This window comes from Gobio gobio (genome assembly GCF_949357685.1).
Source record: "Gobio gobio genome assembly, chromosome: 13".
In the NCBI taxonomy this organism is placed as follows: Eukaryota; Metazoa; Chordata; class Actinopteri; order Cypriniformes; family Gobionidae; genus Gobio; species Gobio gobio.
The window spans coordinates 36,989,284-37,014,708 of record NC_137106.1 but is presented as its reverse complement, the minus strand read 5'-3'; the positions used below and the strand labels follow the sequence as shown (position 1 = coordinate 37,014,708).

General features: G+C 37.5%; 1 protein-coding gene across 2 annotated transcripts in view; it reads right to left on the bottom strand.

The window, feature by feature from the left end:
* mipol1 (mirror-image polydactyly 1) overlaps nt 1-25,425 on the bottom strand; it is a 146,341-nt gene that overhangs the window by 52,909 nt on the left and 68,007 nt on the right. For both annotated transcript variants that reach the window (XM_079832306.1, XM_079832307.1), the window contains exons 7-10: nt 22,403-22,508; nt 18,765-18,894; nt 12,098-12,131; nt 8,078-8,248 (exon numbers count right to left, since the gene is read on the bottom strand). In XM_079832306.1, coding sequence (XP_079688432.1) covers nt 8,078-8,248; nt 12,098-12,131; nt 18,765-18,894; nt 22,403-22,508 — 441 coding nt within the window. The remainder of the gene's footprint in view (nt 1-8,077; nt 8,249-12,097; nt 12,132-18,764; nt 18,895-22,402; nt 22,509-25,425) is intronic.

Sequence of the window (25,425 nt, the reverse complement as noted above, 5' to 3'; positions counted from 1 at the left end):
TATTTCAAATATAAAATAACTTTCTTTTATGACGAAAAAATGTGAGAGCTTTGAAACGTCCATACAGTAGAAAGATAAGTAGTTTCAGCCTACAGTAACTCAATAGCATTTATATATTAGGAAAATGCCCATCACAAATTACTTCTTGTGTTTGAGAGATGCCAAAAAAGTTTTTTTTTGTTTGTTTATATGTTATATTATATTATAATTAATTATTATTTATTTTGCATGTCAAAATAAACGTTATACAGGTAAAATGTATTATATGTCAAACTAATTTAGCAAAATAAACTACAATAAATAAAAAGTAAATTTGTTTAAATGTAAAAAGTAGAAATTATTAAATTATGAATTTTCTGCTAATAGTACTAAAAGTAAATGTAACAAAATAAAATGTTATATAATAATATTAATCATTATATGGTTAAAATGAATTACATGTTAAAGCAAATGTATATAAAAAACTCTTAAAAATACATAAGCTAATTAGTAAAAAAAATTCTATCTATCTATCTATCTATCTATCTATCTATCTATCTATCTATCTATCTATCTATCTATCTATCTATCTATCTATCTATCTATCTATCTATCTATCTATCTATCTATCTATCTATCTATCTATCTATCTATCTATCTATCTATCTATCTATCTATCTATCTATCTATCTATCTATCTATCTATCTATCTATCTATCTATCTATCCATCCATCCATCCATCCATCCATCCATCCATCCATCCATCCATCCATCCATCCATCCATCCATCCATCCATCCATCCATCCATCCATCCATCCATCCATCCATCCATCCATCCATCCATCCATCCATCCATCCATCCATCCATCCATCCATCCATCCATCCATCCATCCATCCATCCATCCATCCATCCATCCATCCATCCATCCATCCATCCATCCATCCATCCATATATCTATCTATCTATCTATCTATCTATCTATCTATCTATCTATCTATCTATCTATCTATCTATCTATCTATCTATCTATCTATCTATCTATCTATCTATCTATCTATCTATCTATCTATCTATCTATCTATCTATCTATCTATCTATCTATCTATCTATCTATCTATATATATATATACACAGTCAGTTTATTTATTTATACATACAGATACCTATAGTTTAGAAAATGGTAATAAAAGTATAAAAGGTTGCATTAATAATTAAAGAAAAAACACTTAAGCAAAACATGGTCAGGTCAAATTGTCTGAATAATTTTGGATCAATTTTACTGGTAGTCCACTGTATGAAGAATTTTTGGGTATAATATGTCACAGTTTACTTTATTCTGCTATCCTCACTTACATAAATGAACTGTTGTGTCCTGCACCCACTAGTAAAAAATTATATCTAGTGTCTTAATAATTTTTGGTTTGATTTTATATATATATATATATATATATATATATATATTATACAGGGGGGAGAACAAGTATTTGATACACTGCCGATTTTGCAGGTCTTACAAAGCATGTAGAGGTCTGTAATTTTTATCATAGGTACACTTCAACTGTGAGACACGGAATAAAAAAAACCCCCAGAAAATCACATTGTATGATTTTTAAATAATTAATTTGCATTTTATTGCATGACATAAGTATTTGATCACCTACCAACCAGTAAGAATTCCTGCTCTCACAGACCTGTTAGTTTTTCTTTAAGAAGCTCTCCTGTTCTCCACTCATTACCTGTATTAACTGCACCTGTTTGAACTCGTTACCTGTATAAAAGACACTTGTCCACACACTCAATCAAACAGAATCCAACCTCTCCACAATGGCCAAGACCAGAGAGCTGTGTAAGGACATCAGAGATAAAATTGTAGACCTGCACAAGGCTGGGATGGGTGATGATGGTCAATCTCCCTCGGTTTATTTTGCTATCCTCACTTACATAAATGAACTGTAGTGTCCTGCACCCACTAGTAAAACAATATATCTAGTGTCTTAATAATTTTTGGTTACTATATATATATATATATATATATATATATATATATATATATATATATATATATATAGTCCCTCCTCCCACCTTGCAAGATCTCACCTCTTGGGGCATCAATGATCATGAGGAAGCTGAGGGATCAGCCCAGAACTACACCGCAGGACCTGGTCAATGACCTGAAGAGAGCTGGGACCACAGTATCAAAGAAAACCATTAGTAACACACTACGCCGTCAAGGATTAAAATCCTGCAGCGCATGCAAGGTCCCCTTGCTCAAGCCAGCGCATGTCCAGGCCTGTCTGAAGTTTGCCAATGACCATCTGGATGATCCACAGGAGGAATGGGAGAAGGTCATGTGGTCTGATGAGACAAAAATAGAGCTTTTTGGTCTAAACTCACTCGCTGTGTATGGAGGAAGAAGAAGGATGAGTACAACCCCAAGAACACCATCCCAACCGTGAAGCATGGAGGTGGAAACATCATTCTTTGGGGATGCTTTTCTGTAAAGGGGACAGGACGACTGCACCGTATTGAGGGGAGGATGGATGGGGCCATGTATCGCCAGATCTTGGCCAACAACCTCCTTCCCTCAGTAACAGCATTGAAGATGGGTCGTGGCTGGGTCTTCCAGCATGAAAGGTGTCTACCCGAAACACAGAGCCAGGGCAACTAAGGAGTGACTCCGTATGAAGCATCTCAAGGTCCTGGAGTGGCCTAGCCAGTCCCCAGACCTGAACCCAATAGAAAATTGTGGCGGGCAGCGAGGCTGAGGGACTGTGAGAGCGGGACGAGGCCGCGGTCATTATTATGATGATGAGCGCCAGCTGCGTGCCGCATTGGCCTCATCTCTCCTTCCTCCCGGGTTTCGGCACCAGTGTAACGATGTTTGTTCGTGTGGGAAGAAGGAGGCGGGAACCGGCGAACAATAAACAATAAACTTTAATCAAATAAACAAACAAACAAAGTGAAAGTAAAAGCGGCAGCCCCTCAAGGACGACTGCCGCACACATACATAAACAAAACCATAAATAAAAATACAACTTAAAATCCAGGCCTGGTCCTCTCTCGTCCTTCACTGTCGTCGCTCCTCCTTTATACTCCCGTCACTCCTCCGCGAGAGACGAGGGCAATGCGGCACGCAGCTGGCGCTCATCATCATAATAATGACCGCGGCCTCGTCCCGCTCTCACGGTCCCTCAGCCTCGATGCCCGCCACAAAAATCTTTGGAGGGAGCTGAAAGTCTGTATTGCCCAGCGACAGCCCCGAAACCTGAAGGATCCAGAGAAGGTCTGTATGGAGGAGTGGGCCAAAATCCCTGCTGCAGTGTGTAAACCTGGTCAAGAACTACAGGAAATGTATGATCTCTGTAATTGCAAACAAAGGTTTTGAAACCAAATATTAAGTTTTGCTTTTCTGATGTATCAAATACTTATGTCATGCAATAAAATGCTAATTAATTACTTAAAAATCATACATTGTGATTTTCTGGATTTTTGGATTTTTAGATTCCGTCTTTCACAGTTGAAGAGTACCTATGATAAAAATTACAGACTTCTACATGCTTTGTAAGTGGGCAAACCGGCAAAATCGTCTGTGTATCAAATACTTGTTCTCCCCGCTGTGTGTGTATGTATATATATATATATATATATATATATATATATATATATATATATATATATATATATATATATATATATATATATATATATATATATATTATATATATATATATATATATATATATAGAGAGAGAGAGAGAGAGAGAGAGAGAGAGAGTACATATATATACATATACATACACACATACATACACATAATTCCCTATCCACAATAATGTCCTCTCCTCATTTTTCCATACAATACGAGACTCTCCAGCCGACTTTCATACAGACAGACTGAGAGACAGACAGGCGCTTTAAACACACACCGATGTGACTAGCTCTTTGGTGGGTATTATTGTAAGTAGGCTTGTTTTCTACCAGTCCATATGTGCTCCTCTCCATGTGCACATTCCAGGATCGATGGACACTTACCAGGAATGTAAACCATCCTCACGGCCTGACAAGACCCAATGTTTCAACATTCAGCCGTCTCAAAGAGTAGCGCCCGCGCAAACAAGCCTCTCAGCCACCGACCCCACTCCTGTCTCTTTCCTCTGCAGACTAAAATAATACCGCTGCCGTCCAGACAAAACACACAGCTCCTCTTTAGTGTCAGCCTGAGTTATGGTTCTCGGGCAGCAGATGTCTTTTAGGGGGAAACGTATTTTAATCAGAATGCACCTCTGCGGTGACGCAAAAGGCCAACATTGCCGTCAGTGCCCCAAAAATAACCAGGGCGAAATGGTGTGAAGGAAGAGACACATTAACCGATTTTAACTTTTTAACCCACCAGTTAAAGTCTCAGATGATAATCTAAAACAGCACAACAACACAGGACTAGAAATCACATGTGATAGCATGTTCAATGAGCAGAAAAAAATTCTGAGGAATAAGATCTCAAGACAATCAGCCAAACCTAATTCACCACGAGATGCGACTCAATTTCCTCTCTCACTTTAACATCAGCACTCTATCAAGATCAAGAGAAATTCAATAAGCGCCCAGCGCAGGGACATAACGAAGCAGATCTTATTCTCTGCGTTAACTGTGAGGAGGGGAAGGAAGTGAGAATAAGATTTATTTCCTACAGCACTTATCCAGCTTTTCATATTCCGGCAGGCCAAAGGGATGTGGCAGCCCTCTGCCTGCAGCCGGGCTCTAATCCCTACGAGATGAGGAGAGAGATGGGTGGAACGGCAGGGGAGGGAGATATCCTTGAGGATAGAGAGAGGACCCATTCCCGTCTCAGAGGGATTAGGCGTGGGGTTTGCAACTTACTTCTGAAATTGCCCCACAGATTCAGGTTTTTGGCCCCAATGAAAAGCCTTCTAGGGGACGTTTCGCAGCCATGCGCTGGTGGGTTTTGGGCGGAGTTAGAAGAGTGACACCTGGCCTTCTGTTCATTTCCGAGAAGTTGACACAGGTTGTCATGGTTGAGCTGTCACTGGCTTTCCAGCTGCATTTATCTGCACGACAGGATTTATTTTATGAATTTGGCCTACCTCCAATAAAAGACTCAGTCGATCAGAAGAATCGGAGCTGCACAAGTACATTTACAATATGAACAGGGCAAAATCTAAACATAAATCTATTATTTGTGGTCCCCATTTTTTTACTTTTTATTAAATGAGTTATCTTTATATCCTTTGAAAACTGAAAATTAATTGCTATAATAGCATATAAAATAAAAAAAAGACTAATTTGAATTGGACTAATTTGGACTAAACCACTCGATTCACATGGATTTCGTTTTTCGATCTCTTTATGAACTTTTTGAAGCGTCAGAGACTTTTTGTGGAGGGGTCATGAGCTCTCAGATTTCATCTAAAAGATCTTCATTTGTGTTCTGAAGATGAACGAAAGTCTTACGGGTTTTGAACGACATCAACCAGAGCAAGAGCAAAAGCACGCCCATCAATGTGCTTCATTCGGGTTACGGAAGTCGTCGACAGCGCTGTACAGGACCTGCTCGAGAAAGATTTGTAATTTTGTTTTTAGACCACAAAAATCAACAATGTCACTAAAGAAGTGTGTTTTTGGTGTTGAGGGAAAGATAACCTTGTTCAGCTTCCCAAAGAACCCCAGCGTTAAGGAAACAGTGGATGCAGTTTGTTTTTCCGGGGCAGCAACGGAGTCGTGCAAGTGTGTTTGTTTGTTCCATAGACCGTAAAGACGTATGGACGACGCGACTTCATTGGCTTCCGCTGAAGTAAGTGAAGCCTCCGGAGGTCCGAATATGGTGCTGACATCTTGCGCAGATTTGGGACGGAGTCTGCACAGTAGTGATCTCGGGACCGGAATCTGCGCAGTAGAGAGCAGGAAGTCGAGGCGCGATATCAAAAGTCCGCCCACACTCTCACAGATGCTGAACAATTCATTATGTTGGTGTGAAATAAGCAGTTATGAAAATGTAGAAATTAAAGCTAAAGCTCCAATCTCCTCCCAAAAAAAGTCAGTTAGCGCCTCAGTGACAACTTCACTCAGAGAAGCCGTCAATCTCAGCTGTCAGGTGGGTGGAGTGAATGAACAGCGCTCCCTTTCTTTGTGTGTTCAATACTCACTGCTCTGTGTGTGCACTTGGATGGGTGAAATGCAGAGCACAAATTCAGAGTATGGGACACCATACTTGGCTACATGTCGCGTCACTCTGCAGATCTACCAGCTAGACCAGCACAGAACCAGCATAAACCCCAGTTGGAACATGGGAATTCCCATAGAGTAGTTTGGTTAACTGTGAGGAGAGGAAGGAACTGGTCATAAACAGGTCATAAACAGACCTTTTTGGGCAATATCACTCACAATGAGCAGTCTATAGGCCTACAGTAGTGTCAAGTACTGCACTAGCCTATATCCACATCCCATGCGGGGCATCCCGGACAGTGTATTTTAAAAATGAATATAAAAATATACACTATCAAAATTCAAAAGTTTATGGTCTGTAAGAAATTAATTCATCAAGGACGCATTAAATAGATCAAAAGTGACAGTAAAGATGTTCATAATGTTACAAAAGATTTCTATTTCAAATAAATGTTTTTTGGAACCTTTTATCCATCAAAGAATCATAAAATAATCAGCTTATTAGATTGGTTTCAGAAGGATCACGTGACACTAAAGACTGTAGTAATGATACTGAATATTCGGTTTGCCATTGCAGGAATGAATTACATTTTAATATAGATAAGGAAGACAGAAAGCATTCCAATCAAAAATGTTCCTGCAAATCCAACCACAGAAATATTAGAGGAGATTATACCTTGCAACTAGCCTGGCTCCGCCCTCCTACGTACGTCTGCTCAATTTTCATTTTCCTTCAGTACTCCGTCTGGGATTGCGGTACATTCTCTGTTTTTCTCCAGTCAAATTTTAACCGGTCCAATTAGTGAACAGAGGGAGTGGCTGAGAACGATGACGTTGATGTCGTGCGCTAGTTTGAGATGACATACGACAAACGTTAGCGATTGGTTATGGCAGATCCAGAGAGGCTCTGGGCTGATCCAATAGTTTTACACTTCAACAGAGTACCCGCCTTCAAGGAAGTTAACGCTTGTCAATGGAGAGTGGCCAGACTCTCTGTACAAATGAAATGTACGAGAGTCTAGTAGAACCAGGCTACCTTGCAACCACCTACACAGATGAATTTACAATCACATGAAGAGTTTACAATTTTACTCTTTATGCTTTTATCTACACTAAATTCCACTTTTATTTCCAGAATCCCCCTTACGTTTGGCAAAATAAAAGAATGTTGTATCTCCTAAAACACCATATCATAGCCATTAAGACTGATTAGTAAACTGACAGTACATTTTCAGTCTGAGATACTCTTCATTTCTGAGTGTCACAATTCTGGGAAATCAAATAATCAGAAAGGCCTCGATGACCTGTCCAATCACACCTGACAAAAGTTACAACATACAGTATCCATTGACCCAAAACAATATCAGGAATGACCGTTAGACACAATTCCGTGTCCAAATAATGAAATCAAGCACATTATATAACACCAACTACGAAACGTAGGTAGCATTTATCAACAAAGAAATCCCAAGCAAATACATCCACTGCCCCACACTTGAACTCTGTGATGAAGCTGAATATCTGGATGTCAATATTTAGCTACCTGCTTGTTTGTTTTCATTTGATTGAATTATGTGTGTAGGAACGATATACCAAATATTTGAGGTTATGCAGCAATATTTGCCCCTACATGTGAATTAGGTAGCTGGTGTGTTGATTCTTAAATCAGTGCAGGATCTGTGAATAAACACAGATGTATGTGCTTTAATAGACCGATAATCAAAGTCATCTTGCCGAGGAGTTAAAACGCAGGAGGAGGAGAGATAGTCAATATTTAGAGAGTCGTATTTGATTTTTTTCTATGGTGTGAAGGTTTCTGGCTTGGTACACAACTACTGTGAGTGGAGTGTTTAGGGCTGGTGTGTGTTAGGATTGACCCTTAGTGGAGAGCATGTATGTGTTGTAGGTTTGTACCCTGGTTAAAGCAGTGTCCCTTTCCTCTATGACAGCTTTCATCTCCTCGGAGGTGATCTGGGAGCGACGCTCTCTGGCCCTCTGGATCTGCTCGATGATGGCCGCCCCGCTCTGCTCGATAGCGAGGGCAGAGTCCGCGTTGTTAACCCTGTTCAACAGCTTTTCCAGGTCCTGACCAGAGCATACAAATAAAATTAAAAAAAATCACAATTCATCAGGCAAATAGCATTTTTAAATATCATTTGATCATATAGTGGTGTTTGCATGTGCAAAACTCTCTGTCATGATGCAAAGCTCTTCTGAGTGGTTAGAACAGTTAACTCTCTATGGTACGGTGTTGCCTCCAGACAACAGTCTGTTTTAGTTTATTTTTAATAAAATGAAACACCAATTTATTCGTGAAACCTATCTCAGGGAAGAAGAACTCACATGAAAAAAAAATTGGTCGCATGACCCACAGGGGGTCACCTTCACTGGTAAGTAAAGAAGTATTTTCAAGAACTTTACATTATATATCCTCAAATGTTTTAGAGTAAATAACTGTGTGTTGCCTCAAGGCAACATTGTACCATAATGGAATCGCATAAGGCCATACCAGACACACTAGGTTGAATACAAATATAGTATATTTGTAAGGAAAAGAGCTAGAATTATCTAAATATATTAGCAATTCTTGCATGATTTTGTAATGCACTTAGTAATTCACATACTATAACTGCACATATTATGATCTGCACATTTTCTATAGCACTTATAAAAGGTATAAAACACAACTGGCAGTTGATGAGGGTGAGGATGAGGTGTCATACTGTGATGAGGAAGATCAGGGTATAGTGACAATACGGCAGGGAGAAAGTGAGGGTGAGATCGAAGATGGAAATGAGGATGAAGATGGATATGATAACTTGATATGATGGTTTGGTAATACCTGTGTTCCACGACGGTACAATGTTGCCTGAGAGCAACAGCTGAATTTGAAATGTTACTTTTTATTAAATATGAAAATTGTAATATATTAAAAAACTGGAAATGTAATATATTTATTTTTTCTACATGAAAATGTCAAATGTTTCAATTTGTCCATGTTGCCTTGAGGAAGAAAAAAAAATATATATATATGAAAATTTGTATTGCTATTGTTATAGTGTCCAATTTTAAGCAGGAAAAACACAAATCATTTTGTCCTTATTAAAATCATATTGCGTACCATAGAGGGTTGAGCCATTAGACTTATGCAGTTTTTGTTGAATATCATATTTGATACATCAAACTTAAGTGTGATATAGTGAAAATATGGAGCTCATTCTTGAGAAGCAAAAAAAACCCCTACATTTATTCAAAGGCCCAAAATGAGAAAGATTTGCAATTTGGTGCAGTTGCTGATATTTATATGTCCAGCTATAGCTTGTAAATCAATGAGATCTTTATGTCAGTATAGCAGACAACTTACAAAAAATTCATATAAATGAGTTTTCACTCTACATCTCCCAATAATTATCTTAGTATTCATATATTTATAGATATTTCAATGCTTAGTTTTATAATTAAAGATAATGCAATGACGATTGAGAGTTGAACAAATAAACTTTCCTCAAAAGCCTGATTTATCATATTTGTTATTAAGAGTGCTGGAATGTAACAGATTCCAAAAAGTATTTTCTTGTAATTAATTATATTAAATTATATTTTAAAATACTTATATTCAGACAACAGCTACTTTTTTATTGATTACAATTACTTTTTATTGATTACAATTACATTTTATTTTCACAATGGTTGTAAATTATTTATAATTAATTGATTCTCCCTACTTTTAAATTTTCCTTTCTAAAAAGACTTAATACTTTTATTGGCCCCACTTTATATTGGGTGTCCTTACTATGTACTTACATCAATAAGTACACTGTAACAAAAATGTATGTTTTGTATGACAAATTCAGCTTTTAAAGTTTATTCAACTATTTAACAAGAAAAAAGTTTGTACAACTAATTGACCCTAAATTGAGAAAACTCAAAAATGTTCTGCAGCTAGTTGCCTTAAACTTAAGTTTTCTCAACTTTTTTTTTTACAGTGTACAATGTACTTATTGTGTTCATATTGTATTTCACACACTTTTGTTGATATTGAGGTGAGCTACGGGTAAAGTTAAGTACAGGTGTGGTGGTATGGGAATGTTTAAGGGTAGGGTTAGGTGTAAGGGAAGCATCAACAGTGTAATTATAAATGTAACTACAGAAATTAATTACAGATGTAATTACATACATGTTTTTGCATTGTACTTACAGTTTAAAAATGACCTGCATGTACACAATAAGTGCATTGTATCAAATGATTAATTTAAATGTCAGTACATAGTAGTAGGTCACCTAATATAAAGTGGGTCCCATTTTTTTTCTTAATAAATAATACAATGTAAGTTCATGTAAGTTCTGATGTCAGTTAATGACATGCAGGTAAACAAATCCTTTTTTTAATGATATTTTTTTATTATAAAAATATTGTATTTTTTCATATGTTACTTAATAGCTTTCATTAAACTCACGTTCCATCATAAACCCAAATCTGTAAAAACCTGGTGTAATGTAATTTTTAATGCCCTTCATGTAGATAAAGAATAACATATCATTTTCTTTCTCTTTGTATTTTTATATCAATATGGTATAAGATTATCCTATTAAAATCAATGTGATAAACAAGTCAGGCAAAAGTAATAAAAAAATAGTCTGAAAATATTTTAAATATGTAATGGATTACATAACTAACTACAGTTTTTGTCATGTAATTTGGAATCAGTAAATGACTATAATTTGTAAGTTATCTACCCTGCACTGTTGATACATATAACATGATTTTTCCAAAAATGATCAAGTAAACGATGATCAAGTAAACCCAAGTGTTCATATTGATATATTACAAGCAATATTAAAGTTATTCTTAGGTTTACTATATAAAAACCAGTAAAGGTTTCACAGCAAAAATACACGTGAACTGCTACCTGAAGGGGAGGGAGCGTATTAGAATTATACTAAAAGTATATTATACGAAATAAATATAAATGATCAATCAGACGACAAATTTTTGATCATGTTGATAATTTTGAGAGTTTAGAATTTTTTTGAAAATTGTATTTGTTAATATTAGTTACCTTACCATGAACTAAGAATGAACAATACTTCTACAGCATTTATTAGTCTTCGTTAATGCACTGTGAACTAACATGAACAAACCATGAACAGCTGTATTTATTTTAACTAACATTAACAAAGATGAACAAATACAGTAACAAATACTGCTCATGGTTAGTTCATGTTAGTTAATACATTAACTAATGTTAACTAATGAAACCTTATTGTAAAGTGTTACCAACATCTTTATCATCCAAAGTTGCATCTGTTAACATTAAGTAACATTTTCACTAATGAACATTAACAAAGGTTAACAAATGCTGTAAAGAATATATTGCTTGTTTATGTTAGTTAATGCATCAATACAATAATTCACCTTATTGTAAAGTGTTACTGAAATTTGCGTTAAAAAATATAATACAGTCGGGGTAAAATATGGTATAGTGAATCATTCCTGAAATTGCCATTGTTGACATATTGGTAACTACAGCAATGTTTTGCAATCTCACTCATAGATGGCAATAACAGCTTATTCACTATTTTCAATGAAAAAAACATCAGTGACTGGAGATTTTAACGTTGAGCAGTTGTTACTTAACCACTGACAATAGAAGCTCATTTCAATGCAAGTCTAAGGTTTGTTTGGATTATTTTATTGTCCACCAGGTAAAAATCATAAGTCTGATTGCTTAGAAAAATATTAGAAAACCACTCCTAAGCTACATGATATAAGATATCATTCATGTTAATGTGCAATAGATGCACCGAAAATTAAGAAACCAGAGTAAGCATCAAAACAAGCCTTTCCTGTGACTGTTTTTTCATTTAAGACAGTCGGACAAAAAGGGTACACAGAACAATCAGAGATGAAATTCTCCAGTGAGGAAGGCTTACCACATCACTTTCTTCAGGTTTAATATTCTCCAGCCTAGAGAGAGATGGAGAGAGAGAAAAAATGTGTGAGAGAGAGAAATAGAGAAATGAAATGTAGTGAGCTTCCTTGAGTTTCCTTTATGTCACTCTGCAAAATGAGATCACTTCCCAAATCCAGTAATTGCATTCTGTGGGTTTTGGTATGAAAGCAGAAGACACACTCGGAGATATTAAAAGTGCCACCCGCTCGTGCTGTTATTCCACTGTAATGCCCATTCTGCTCAAAACTGACAGCGAATTGTTAAGTTATTAATGTTTACTACTTTATATGACTATTGGGATCAATTGTTCATATGTGTGGGGAAACGGAGAGACGGATTAGGCCTGAACCTTTTGTGCCACACCTGCCGTGAGCATCTTTATAAAGGCAAAGACAACAGTAATTATGGAGCCAAATGCCTGGAGACACATGGGTCACAAACTGCTGGAAATATTTATGATTTTGAAGGTTTTTCATATGGACATCTATAACAAATGCACAGTCACATAGATTTGCTGATGGCTATTGTAGATCAAAGATAAAATCTAGAGGATTCACAATAAAATGTATGAAATATATACAGTGGGGTTCAAAGGTCTGAGATCACACTTTCTTTTTTAAATCTGGAAATAAACAAAAAAAACTCTAGGAGTTTATATCTAGGAGCCCTGATATGAACATTTTGGCCGATACCGATAATTCTTTCAATATGGGAGCCGATAACCGATATATTGATGATGAGTCTCATCATTAAAAGCCATGTAAAGTAAAAAATATATATATTTTATGTAGCCTATATGACAGACTTGAGCTGCATATGTTATGCACTTAACTGTATTTTCCTTTTTTGAAGTGATTTCAATCCTATTTCAGGCAATTCAAAACCATCATCATGGCGAACAGTGCACATCTGAAGTGTCTCAGCTGAAGGAAATAATAAATTATTTATCGGCTAAAATGTTCGTACCAGGCTGATAACGATAAGTATTTCTAAAAACTGCTAATATATGTCTAATATTACTACAAATAGTTTATTATTGGAAATTTTTATTTTTATTAGAAAAATGAAAAATATAATACAAAAAATAACTATATATACACCATGTTCAAAAGTTAAGGAATTTAAAATGTTTAAATTATTAAAACTAGAAGCATATCTTAACTTTTAAATGTTACATTTATCATATGAACTACTTATATACAACATGTTATATGCATGTGTGTATGAGACAGAGGGGAAGACGGTCGCATTTGCAGCAGATATGCTGGCCATAATAAATCAAAGCATGAGACAGACAGGGGTCAGAGGAGAAGACCGGAAAATGTGACAGAATGGACAATATTTGTCTGTATTTGCAATACACAAGCCGCGGTTCAGCTGCGTGAGACAAACACTGCCAGTGTGTGAATGCACAACGGCGTGCGCGGCTCCCGCTCTCCATATGCACTGCATCTGCCCTGCCTGCTATACGTCGCTGGCCTCCAACTCCGGGCAGCCTTCCTTATCTCTCCCACTTGCATTTCTACACGTGACTTGACCTGCAGCACTCCACTTTTACTTTATTTTACTGTATGTCCACACACACACACACACACACACACACACACACACACACACACACACACACACACACACACACACACACACACACACACACACACACACACACACACACACACACACACACACACACACACACACACACACACACCTCTTATTTCGCGCGAAAAGGACACCAACTGTCTGAGGTAACATACGGGCACGAGGATACATTGCGCATGCGTCGAAACCGTGCGACGAACACTGCGAACCGAGACAAGCGAACCGAACGGTTCGTTTTTTTTTTTCATGTACCGTGCCACCCCTAACGTATATATATCTTTGATCGCGCTAGTATTTTGACCTTATTCACCAGAAGTTATGGCGCTGGGAATACTAGATGACATTCGTCTGATAAGATGTGAAAAAAACAAAACAAATACTGTTCGGTTTCTCGCAGAAATCAGACATCAATGTGTCGCCACGAGCCACATGGTTAAATAAGGATTCGTATGTCTATGTGTTTTTACTCTCACTGCTCTCATACTCTAAAATATCCCCATTGACATGCATTATACGACTATCAGACTGCAACGGTTGGAGTTAAAAATCTTCATTTGTGTTCTACTGAAGAAACAAAGGCACCTACATCTTGGATGCCCTGGGGGTAAGAATTTTGTTTTTGGGTGAACTATCCCTTTAAGGTGTTTGCATGCCTGCTTATTGCGATTAAATGCCACATAGTTTAATTTATTATGGTCACTACGTTATGAGCTTAATCACATTAATTTGATCAAAGTATCGTGTTTACATGAGGTAAAGTTTAAACCGCAATATTGCCAAAATCCCATTATAAATCGCATTATGAGGGTGCATGTGAACGCACTGACTTCCTTGCACTGTTCACGTGAGCACCACAACGCATGCGTGTGATGCTGGCACAGGAGCTGGCCAATAATGAGGCAGCATTCTGACGTAGAAGCTGGAAGCTCTGTACTGGTTTTACTATGTTTATAGCGTAGGAGGATGACGTTGAAGAGAAGAGATTGTTGAATAAAGTTATTTTTTGTTCGTTTTTTTGTGCACAAGAAGTATTCTCGTTGCTTCATAACATTAAGGTTGAACTACTGTAGTCACATGGATTATTTTAACGATGTCTTTATTACCTTTCTGGGCCTTGAAAGTTGCAATGACCTTGCTGTCTATGGATGGTTCAGAAAGCTCTCAGATTTCATAAAAAATATCACACAAAAAATGTGTTCCGAAGATGAACGAAGGTCTTACGGGTTTGGAACGGCACATGGGTGAGTAATTAAGATAGAATTAAAATTTTTAGGTGAACTAACCCTTTAAATATTATAATAATTTAAAATATGTTTTCTATTTTATTATATATTAAAATGTAATTTATTCCTGTGATGGCAAATTAGAATTTTCAGCATCATTACTCCCTTTAGTGTCACATGATCCTTCAGAAAACATTCAGAAATCATTCCAATATGCTGATTTGCTGCTCAAGAAACATTTCTTATTACAAATATTGAAATACAATACATAAGGTCTCTTTTGGACTTCACTGTACATTCGGTACTGCCACAGATTTCACTGTGTTTTATTGAGAAAGACAGCTGATGAATTGCAGAAATCCGCTCAGCTGGTGCAATGCTCCTTTAAGAGCAAATCGAATTCCTCCATCAGCCACCAGGCAGAAAAAACAACAACCCATCCACTCATTTACAAAGGCATTACATGGATCTCCATCCATTATAAAGGTACATACTCATTCACACAATGGACCCAAGAGTGACCTCTGAAAAATAAGGGCTTAGAACACGTGCGTCCATATTCCTCAAAAGATAATAGGATTCCACTTGGCTATCAATTATCATTTCTTTTGAGAGAGGGGCCAGAATGGAGCCCTTGAACGCAGCTAAGAGAGGGACGCGATTTTATAATTAGATTTTGAAGAGATCCAGAAAATGCATTTCATGCCTCTCGATAATTGCGGTTCGTTTGAGAGAACTATCAATAAATCATGAGGCCGACTGAAATATTAAACAGGGTGTAAGGTGACGAAAACCTCTGGAAAAGGACGTCAAGCAATAAAGAAGAACAAACTTATCTGTAAATAATTTTTTTAAAATACCAGTTGTTGGTTCTAATAAAACGTTGACGCCTACAAAGCTATTTTTCAAAACCACAACTGGTGTTAAACAGGATATAATTTCTCCCATTCCCTGGAGGGCACAGTGCAATATTCGCTTTGAAAGGCCTATTATCAAACAACAGCACCAGTTAAACATACAAGGAAAAAGATCATATTAATTAGGACCCAGCAGGCGGGGCAGTAAACGGTAAATATCCACAGGTCTAAAGCACAGGTTTGATTTCCTATACAGTGGAACTTCTGACAGACAAGCCAAAACTAGGATAGGGGACTCTTTAAGAAATGTCACACCCCTCTGATATATTTCCAAACCAGTCGATATTAGATTTCCCCTCAAACCCTTGTCTGTTCATTCAGCTTGTCCTCTAGCAAGAAGAACAAAGCAGCTTGCCATCGCAATGGTGAGTAAAGCCGCATACCTCGCGTGCTTCTCAAACCCTTAAATCCACTGCCTTTAAAAAAAAAAGAAAAAAAAAGTGAGAAACTTTAAAGGCACTTTGAGAAGTGTGGAAACAAAACCAGAGGCTTTCCGTTTATCACCTAACAGACGCTTCTGGATCATAAAATGTATGCTTTGAGTTATCTATTTATCACCGATATGTCATTAAAAAAGTACTACTTTTCTGTGGTATCATAATGTCACCAAATATAATGCCTCTTCATTACTTGTATAAAAAATAAAGAGAGAGAAATGAGTGGAGAAATCAGATGCGTTTAGATGTATCAAACTCTAACGACTGTTTAAGCACTACGGCTGGGTAATATATCAAATATTTGCAATATAGCCTATTCAATATGATTTCATTTTGGTAATATAAAATATTGCAAAGATTTCACAACCATTCCATTTTTTAAAGACCACACCTTTTGTCATTAGAAAAGCACTACAATAGATATTCTAATTGTAATTAAATGCTGACCAAGGCTGCATTTATTTGATCAAAAATAAAGTAAAAACGGTAATATTGTGACATTTTATTATAATTTAACATAAATGTTTTCTGTTTGAATATATTGTAAAATGTAATTAATTCCTGTGATAAAAAGCTGAATTTACAGCATTATTACTCCAGTCTTCAGTGTCACATGATCCTTCAGAAATCATTCTAATATGCTGCTTTACTGCTCAAGAAACATTTCTTATTATTAGCAACGTTGAAAATTATGAACAGAAATTTCAAAATAATATATATATTTTAAATATTATTTTTTTAGACAAATTTAAAAGTCCATTTAACTTGTATTTGTTGAATAAAAGTATTAAACTCTCAAAAAAAATTAAAAATACTAATGACCCCAAACTTTTGAACGGTAGTTATATGAAGACATACATTTCTCATTAATGCAATTATATAATCAACCAATCACATGGCAGTTGCTTCAATGCATTTGGGGGTGTGGTCCTGGTCAAGACAATCTCCTGAACTCCAAACTGAATGTCAGAATGGGAAAGAAAGGTGATTTAAGCAATTTTGAGCGTGGCATGGTTGTTGGTGCCAGACGGGCCGGTCTGAGTATTTCACAATCTGCTCAGTTACTGGGATTTTCACGCACAACCATTTCTAGGGCTTACAAAGAATGGTGTGAAAAGGGAAAAACATCCAGTATGCGGCAGTCCTGTGGGCGAAAATGCCTTGTTGATGCTAGAGGTCAGAGGAGAATGGGCCGACTGATTCAAGCTGATAGAAGAGCAACTTTGACTGAAATAACCACTCGTTACAACCGAGGTATGCAGCAAAGCATTTGTGAAGCCACAACACGCACAAACTTGAGGCGGATGGGCTACAACAGCAGAAGACCCCACCGGGTACCACTCATCTCCACTACAAATAGGAAAAAGAGGCTACAATTTGCACAAGCTCACCAAAATTGTACAGTTGAAGACTGGAAAAATGTTGCCTGATCTGATGAGTCTCGATTTCTGTTGAGACCTTCAGATGGTAGAGTCAGAATTTGGCGTAAACAGAATGAGAACATGGATCCATCATGCCTTGTTACCACTGTGCAGGCTGGTGGTGGTGGTGTAATGGTGTGGGGGATGTTTTCTTGGCACCCTTTAGGCCCCTTAGTGCCAATTGGGCATCGTTTAAATGCCATGGCCTACCTGAGCATTGTTTCTGACCATGTCAATCCCTTTATGACCACCATGTACCCATCCTCTGATGGCTACTTCCAGCAGGATAATGCACCATGTCACAAAGCTCGAATCATTTCAAATTGGTTTCTTGAACATGACAATGAGTTCACTGTACTAAAATGGCCCCCACAGTCACCAGATCTCAACCAAATAGAGCATCTTTGGGATGTGGTGGAACGGGAGCTTCGTGCCCTGGATGTGCATCCCACAAATCTCCATCAACTGCAAGATGCTATCCTATCAATATGGGCCAACATTTCTAAAGAATGCTTTCAGCACCTTGTTGAATCAATGCCACGTAGAATTAAAGCAGTTTTGAAGGCGAAAGGGGGTCAAACACAGTATTAGTATGGTGTTCCTAATAATCCTTTAGGTGAGTGTATATGGAATACAGAAATATGTCAATAAATATAGTTTAGCTACATCACCAGCCCTAATGAGCACCAAATGGCCACCACTTTTTACAAATAATGGGCCACATTCCCATAACAAAAATGTCAGTGTAAATTGTTTGTAAAAAACATTTTTACATAAATAATATTCAAGTCAAAGTGAAAAGACTCATTTTGCAAACAATTTACATAGACATTAATTCTGCTAGTGTTTTATAAATAAGGCCCAGCAAGATATCAGCCTAATTTTAGCATGATGGCACTTGACTGTGTGAAAATTGCAAATCGAGATTATCGATTTTCATTATGTGAGGAGCTCCTTTGAGAGAACAGAAATGATTAGAGCAGCATGAATGTAGTTGGACAGGCTGAACTGAGGGTCTGTTTTGGAAGAGGTTTGAACAACACATACTCCAGTGTCGCCTCCTGAAGCTTCTTGGCCCGAAGTAAAGCTTCATCCCTCTCCTCGTTAGCCAGACGCAGTCTGGCCATCACAGCCTGGTCTCTCTCCCTCTGAGCCTTATAGATTTCCTCGACTAACGCTGAGAGAGAGAGAGAGAGAGAGAGAGAGAGAGAGAGGGGGTTATTATTCTGGTATTGCACTCCAGAGCTCCAGCTGCACAATAACAAGGCTAAGCTCCTCGGGAAAGAGGTTATTGCAGTTGAAACACTATGGCATAAGTATTAATAACTCTAAGTGAGCCTTATTTTGAGAAGACAGTTTCCCCTGGGGAGGTCTGTGTGTGTGCGTGTGTGTGTGTGTGTGTGCACGTGTGTGTGTGTGTGTGAGTGCCCAGAGCAATAAAAACAGCAACAACACCCTGAAGTCAGGGTTCCAGGCTCATAGAGACTGTGGAGACATTTTATTTATGAAATTTCAGCATGGAAACACTCTGGTTTATCAACATTGTACGGGAACAGTGAGCAATTACACCAAGCTCATGGATGTCAGAAACCATCAGAAAAATATCCTCATATAGGAGGACAAACATGACTGTGTTTGACCTGCAGGCCTCAGAAGGTCCACAGGCGTGCTGACGTATGCATTTCCAAAACAATATTGGAAATGAAGGCCCCTAGTGAATGCATGAATGAACTAATAAACGAACAAACAAGCAAATTAACAAAAATATGAACGAACAAACGATGAACGACCTAAAAAGTCCAAGTGGATACTGACGATAGAATCTCCAAGCAACAATAGAGACACAGACTGCTAGCAAATATAATTAACTGAAATTAATAAATGACTGAAAGAATGAAGGAACACACACACACATCCAATGAATGAATGAAGGAAGGAATTACACAATGAATGAATGAATGAATGAATCAAAGAACACAATTAATGAATAATTGATTAAATTATTCATTCATTTATTGTGTTCCTTTGTTCGTTCATTCATTTATTTATTCATTCATTCATTCATTCATTCCTTGTGTGTTCCTCCATTAATTAATTAATTAATTCATTCATTCATTCATTCAGTGTGTTCATTCATTCATTTATTGCGTGTTCCTTCATTCGTTAATTCATTCATTCATTCATTCATTCATTCATTCATTGTGTTCCTTTATTAAATTATTAATTCATTCATTGTGTTTCTTCATTCATTCATTCATTCATTCAGTGTGTTCATTCATTCATTTATTGTGTGTTCCTTTATTAAATTATTAATTCATTCTGTGTTCCTTCATTTGTTAATTCATTCATTAATTTGTTTGTTCATTCATTCATTGGGTGTTCTTTTATTAAATTATTCATTCATTCATTGTGTTTCTTCATTCATTCATTAATTGTGTTCCTTTATTAAATTATTCATTCATTCATTGTGTTCCTTTATTAAATTATTCATTCATTCTGTGTTCCTTCATTTGTTAATTCATTTGTTAATTAATTAATTAATTTGCGTGTTCATTCATTCATTGTGTGTTCCTTTATTAAATTATTCATTCATTCATTCATTGTGTTCCATCATTCATTCATTCATTCATTGTGTTTCTTTATTAAAAGGAACACACAATGAATGAATGAACACTGAATAAATGAATGAATTAATTAATTAATGAACACACTAAATAAATAAATTAATGAATTAATGAATGAACACACACTGAATAAAAGAACTGATGAATGAATGAATGAATGAATGAATGAACGAACACTCAATGGGTGTTTCTCAAATGGGAGGCTTCATCCTATGAAGGCTGCATATCTCTGGCTGCCACGTCATCAAGCGTCACCGAAGGCCATCTCAATTTGAAGGATCCTTGGAAGGCAGCCTTCATTTTGTGTAGGATACATCGGATGTATCCGGAAAATGAGTTGGTACTGAGCTGAGTTTATTATGAAATGTAAGACAAAAATAATGTTTTCGGACATGAAAGCATAGATGTTATCTTTTGTTTTGCTGTAAATGAATCACTAACACTAAACTGACAATAAGGAACGTGCGTGATGTAGCCATGCGCACTTACTAGACCGTTTCATTCTACCATTTAATTGCTGAGGAGGACACTAGCCTACAAGCCTCAGAAGGACTGGACTAGGAAGGATGCAGTCTCGGTAGGATGCAGCCTTCCGTTTGAGAAACACCCACTGAATGAATGAATGAATGAATGGATGTATGAACAAACAATGAATGAATGAATGAATGAATGAATGAATGAATGAATGAATGAATGAATGAATGAATACACAATGAATGAATGAATGAATGAATGAATGAATGAATGAATGAATGAATGAATGAATGAATGAATGAATGAACACACAACGAATGAACACACAATGAATGAATGAATGAATGAACACACAATGAATGAATGAATGAATGAACACACACTCTGAATGAATGAATAAATGAACACACACTGAATGAATGAACACACAAATGAATGAATGAATGAATGAATGCAAACGAATGAGCAAAATGATCCATGAGCATTTCCAAAGCTTTATTATGAACAAAGACCACTAGCAAATAGACATTACTGACTGACTGAATGAACGGATGAACAAACAAACATGAAGAAATGAATGAATGAATAAATAAGCAAGTAACATAAATGAAATAAACTAACAAACTAAATGATCCACAAGCCAATTTTCAAAGCAATATTGCCAATATAAATAACTAAATGGACGAACAAAGGAATGAATTCATTAAAACGGATGAACAAAATAACAAACGAACAAAGAATGAAGGTACAAAGAAATTAATAATTGAAGGAATGAACAAACGAATGAAAAACTAAGCAAAGTAGTCTCCAACTAAGAGCGGTTTAATCAAACCTGATCTGCACCAATTTTAAGAATCGAGGAGACAATTTGGTAAAATCCACAGGGTTCTGGCATTACCAAACGGTCCCTGGCACCATCTCTAATCCGAAAACGGCACTGTTATCCATCAAATCACATCAATTCTTTCCTGCACGATAAACAGTCATTCCCACACTAAGCCACTACAAAGTTCACAAAGCAAATCAATATTGCTAGAATTTGCTGATTAAACATCTCCAACCCGAACCATACAAATCATATTGAAATGAGGGCGGTGAATACATGCATTATCATCGCTTTATTAAATGAACGATTTGGCTGCCTAATTGTGTCATATATGTCACGTGTCAAGTATTTCCGTTTAATTAACAAACTGTGAAATGGCGCTTTTTAGCTAGTTAAAACGAAAAGTGAACATCGGCTAAATTTAAATATTTGTTCAGCAAAGGTGAGGGAGCGTGTAGATTTCATTGACAAAATAATCAGTTAGACAGAGCAATGATCACTCCTGATGAGGGCGCTTTATGTTAGACATATTGGTTTATGTTTACAAATGTCAAAGTGTGCTTTTCTCGGGTTCTCCTGACATGTACTAACTAATTCATTAAAAGTGTTGATCTTTCGACTGTGTTGGACGGTCAGACGTTTACATTGAGAGATCTATGTAATGTTAGCCCTCACATTAAAACGGGTCGATTGTCTGAAGCGTATAAAGGTACATTCTGCCATACTAAACAAGCGTTCATCCATCCATCTCTTCACCCTACCTGCTGCTCTCTCGCTGGCTCGTGCCTCCAGCTCGGTCTCCTGTAGCTGAGAGTCCAGTAGCTTGGTTTCCAACTCTTTCTCCTTCAGCGCCAACTTGTCCTGGAGCTACAGATACACACAAAACCAGGATCACTGTTCAACTGAGTTCAACTTGTGTGTGAGTTTAGCCTGGTCACACTGATGAAGTCGACACAAATAAATAAGCAAACAACGTACCTGCTTACTTAGCAGGTAAACAGAAATTTTAGTTTTGTTTGTGTCTACCAAAAACTGTGGTCACACTTTAGATTAGGGTCCAATTCAACTACTTTTACCTCAATAAAGTCCTAATTACAGCTTATTAATAGTTAGTAAGATAGTGGTTAAGTTTAGGTATGGGGTAGGATTAAGGAACGTAGAATATGGTATTAATATGTGCTTCATACTAATAAACAGCCGATATCCTAGTAATATGCATACTAATAAGCAACTAGTTAATAGTAAGCATATGTTGAACATACACTACTGTTCAAAAGTTTGGGATAGATAAGTTATTTGTTAATGTTTTTGCTCACCAAACACAAAGTAAAAATAGTAATATCATGAACCATTATTACAGTTTAATAATTAGTAATACGCTTATAAGCTGAATTTTCAGCATCATTACACCTTCAGTGTCACATGATCCGTCAGAAATCATTCTAATATGATGATTTGCTGCTCAAGAAACATTATTGTTGTTATTATTATTATCAATGCTGAATACAGTTGTGCTGCTTAATATTTTTTGTGGAACGAAAATAAAATCAGGAGTCTTTGATGAATACAAAGTTTAAAAGAAGAGCAAAATATTTGCTCTATGAAGAGTCCTGGTGGTCCAAACGTCTTCCATTTAAGGATGATGAAGGCCACTGTGCTCATTGGGACCTTCAATGCAGCAGACATTTTTCTGTACCCTTCCCCAGATCTGTCTCGGAGGTCTACATACAACTCCTTGGACTTCATGGCTTGGTTTGTGCTCTGATGCACTGTTAACTGTGGGACCTTATATAGACAGGTGTGTGCCTTTCCAAATCATGTCCAATCAACTGAATTTACCACTGGTGGACTCCAATCGAGTTGTAGAAACATCTCAAGGATGATCAATGGAAACAGGATGCACCTGAGCTTAATTTTGAGTGTCATGGCAAAGGCTGTGAATACTTTGAATACATTTGCAAAGATTTCCAACAAACGTCTTTCACGTTGTCCTTACGGGTATTGTTTGTAGAATTGAGGAAAAAAAAATTATGAATTTAATCAATTTTGGAATAAGGCTGTAACATAACAAAATGTGGAAAAAGTGAAGCGCTGTGAATACTTTCCTGATGCACTACATACTGTATATATTGTTTCACCCATTGGCCACCCAGCATGTATCGAAAAGCTCATATCAGTCAACCACAACTTCCTAACCACCGTAAAACGTTTGTATTTGTACCACTACTTAATAGAATTCAGGATTTCTTATATAAAAAAGAGGAACTGTTGCGTCTTGGCTGTAAATCTGGACTGGTGAGTGATATTTTATGAGCATCTGAATGATAGATTTAACCTCCTGTCTTAAATATTTTCACCCTGATTGTTTTTGTCCTCCCGGACTTTGAAAACATGATGGGGTTAGGCCAGAGTCCTCAAAGGGCTCTCTCAGATCACTGCCAGCAAAAACACACTCTTGGGACATGTTCCTGCCCCTCTGTCAGGAGTCACAACTACTTGCAAACCAGGGACATCAATTACAGTCGTTACAGAGGGTCTCCCCCCCTCTCCGGCCCCTCAAACTCCAGATGGGTGCAGATATGCTACTGACACTAGTAAAATCTCAAGGCTCTAGTCCTATTCCTGATGGACAATGATGCAGCAAGAATATAAAAGCAGAGTGAAATGCAGTTTACTATAGGTCTTCTGCCCTCTTAGCTATCAGACTATTCCCTCCAGCCATGGGATGATCAGGCATAACATTATGACCATATTGTGTTGGTCCCCCTTTTGCTGCCAAAACAGCCCTGACCCTGTTGAGGAATGGACTCCACTAGACCCCCGAAGGTGTGCTGTGGTATCTGGCACCAAGATCTTAGCCAAGATCAAGTCCTGTAAGTTGAGAGGTGGGGTCTCCATGGATCGGACTTGTTAGTTCAGCACATCCACAGATGCTCGATTGGATTGAGATCTGGGGAATTTGGAGGCCAAGTCAACACCTCAAACTCGTTGTTTTGCTCCTCAAACCATTCCTGAACCATTCTTGCTTTGTGGTGGAGCACATTATCCTGATGAAAGAGGCCACAGCCACTAGGGCATACCGTTTCCATGAAAGGGTGTACATGGTCTGCAACAATGCTTAGGTAGGTGGTATGCGTCAAAGTAGCAGGACCCAAGGTTTCCCAGGAGAACATTGCCCAAAGTATCACACTGCCTCTGCTGGCTTGCCTTCTTCCCATAGTGCATCCTGGTGCCATGTGTTCCCCAGGTAAGCGATGTAGAGAAAACGTGATTCATCAGACCAGGCCACCTTCTTCCATTGCTCCGTGGTCCAGTTCTGATGCTCACATGCCCACTGCTGGCACTTTTTGGACAGAGATCAACATGGGCACCCTGACTGGTCTGCGGCTATGCGTCCCCATACGCAACAAACTGCGATGCACTGTGTATTCTGACACCCTTCTATCAGAATCAGTATTAACTTCTTAAACAATTTGAGCTAAAGTAGCTCCGTCTGTTTGATTGGACCACACGGGCCAGCCTTCACTCCCCACATGCATCAACGAGCCTGTCGCCGGTTCACCACTGTTCCTTCCTTGGAGCACTTTTGATAGACACTGACCACTGTAGACCGGGAACATCCCACAAGTGCTGCAGTTTTGGAGATGCTCTGACCCAGTTGTCAAACTCGCTCAAATCCTTACGCTTGCCCATTTTTCCTGCTTCTAACACATCAACTTTAAGGACAAAATGTTCACTTGCTGGCTAATATATCCCACCCACTAACAGGTGCCGTGATGAAGAG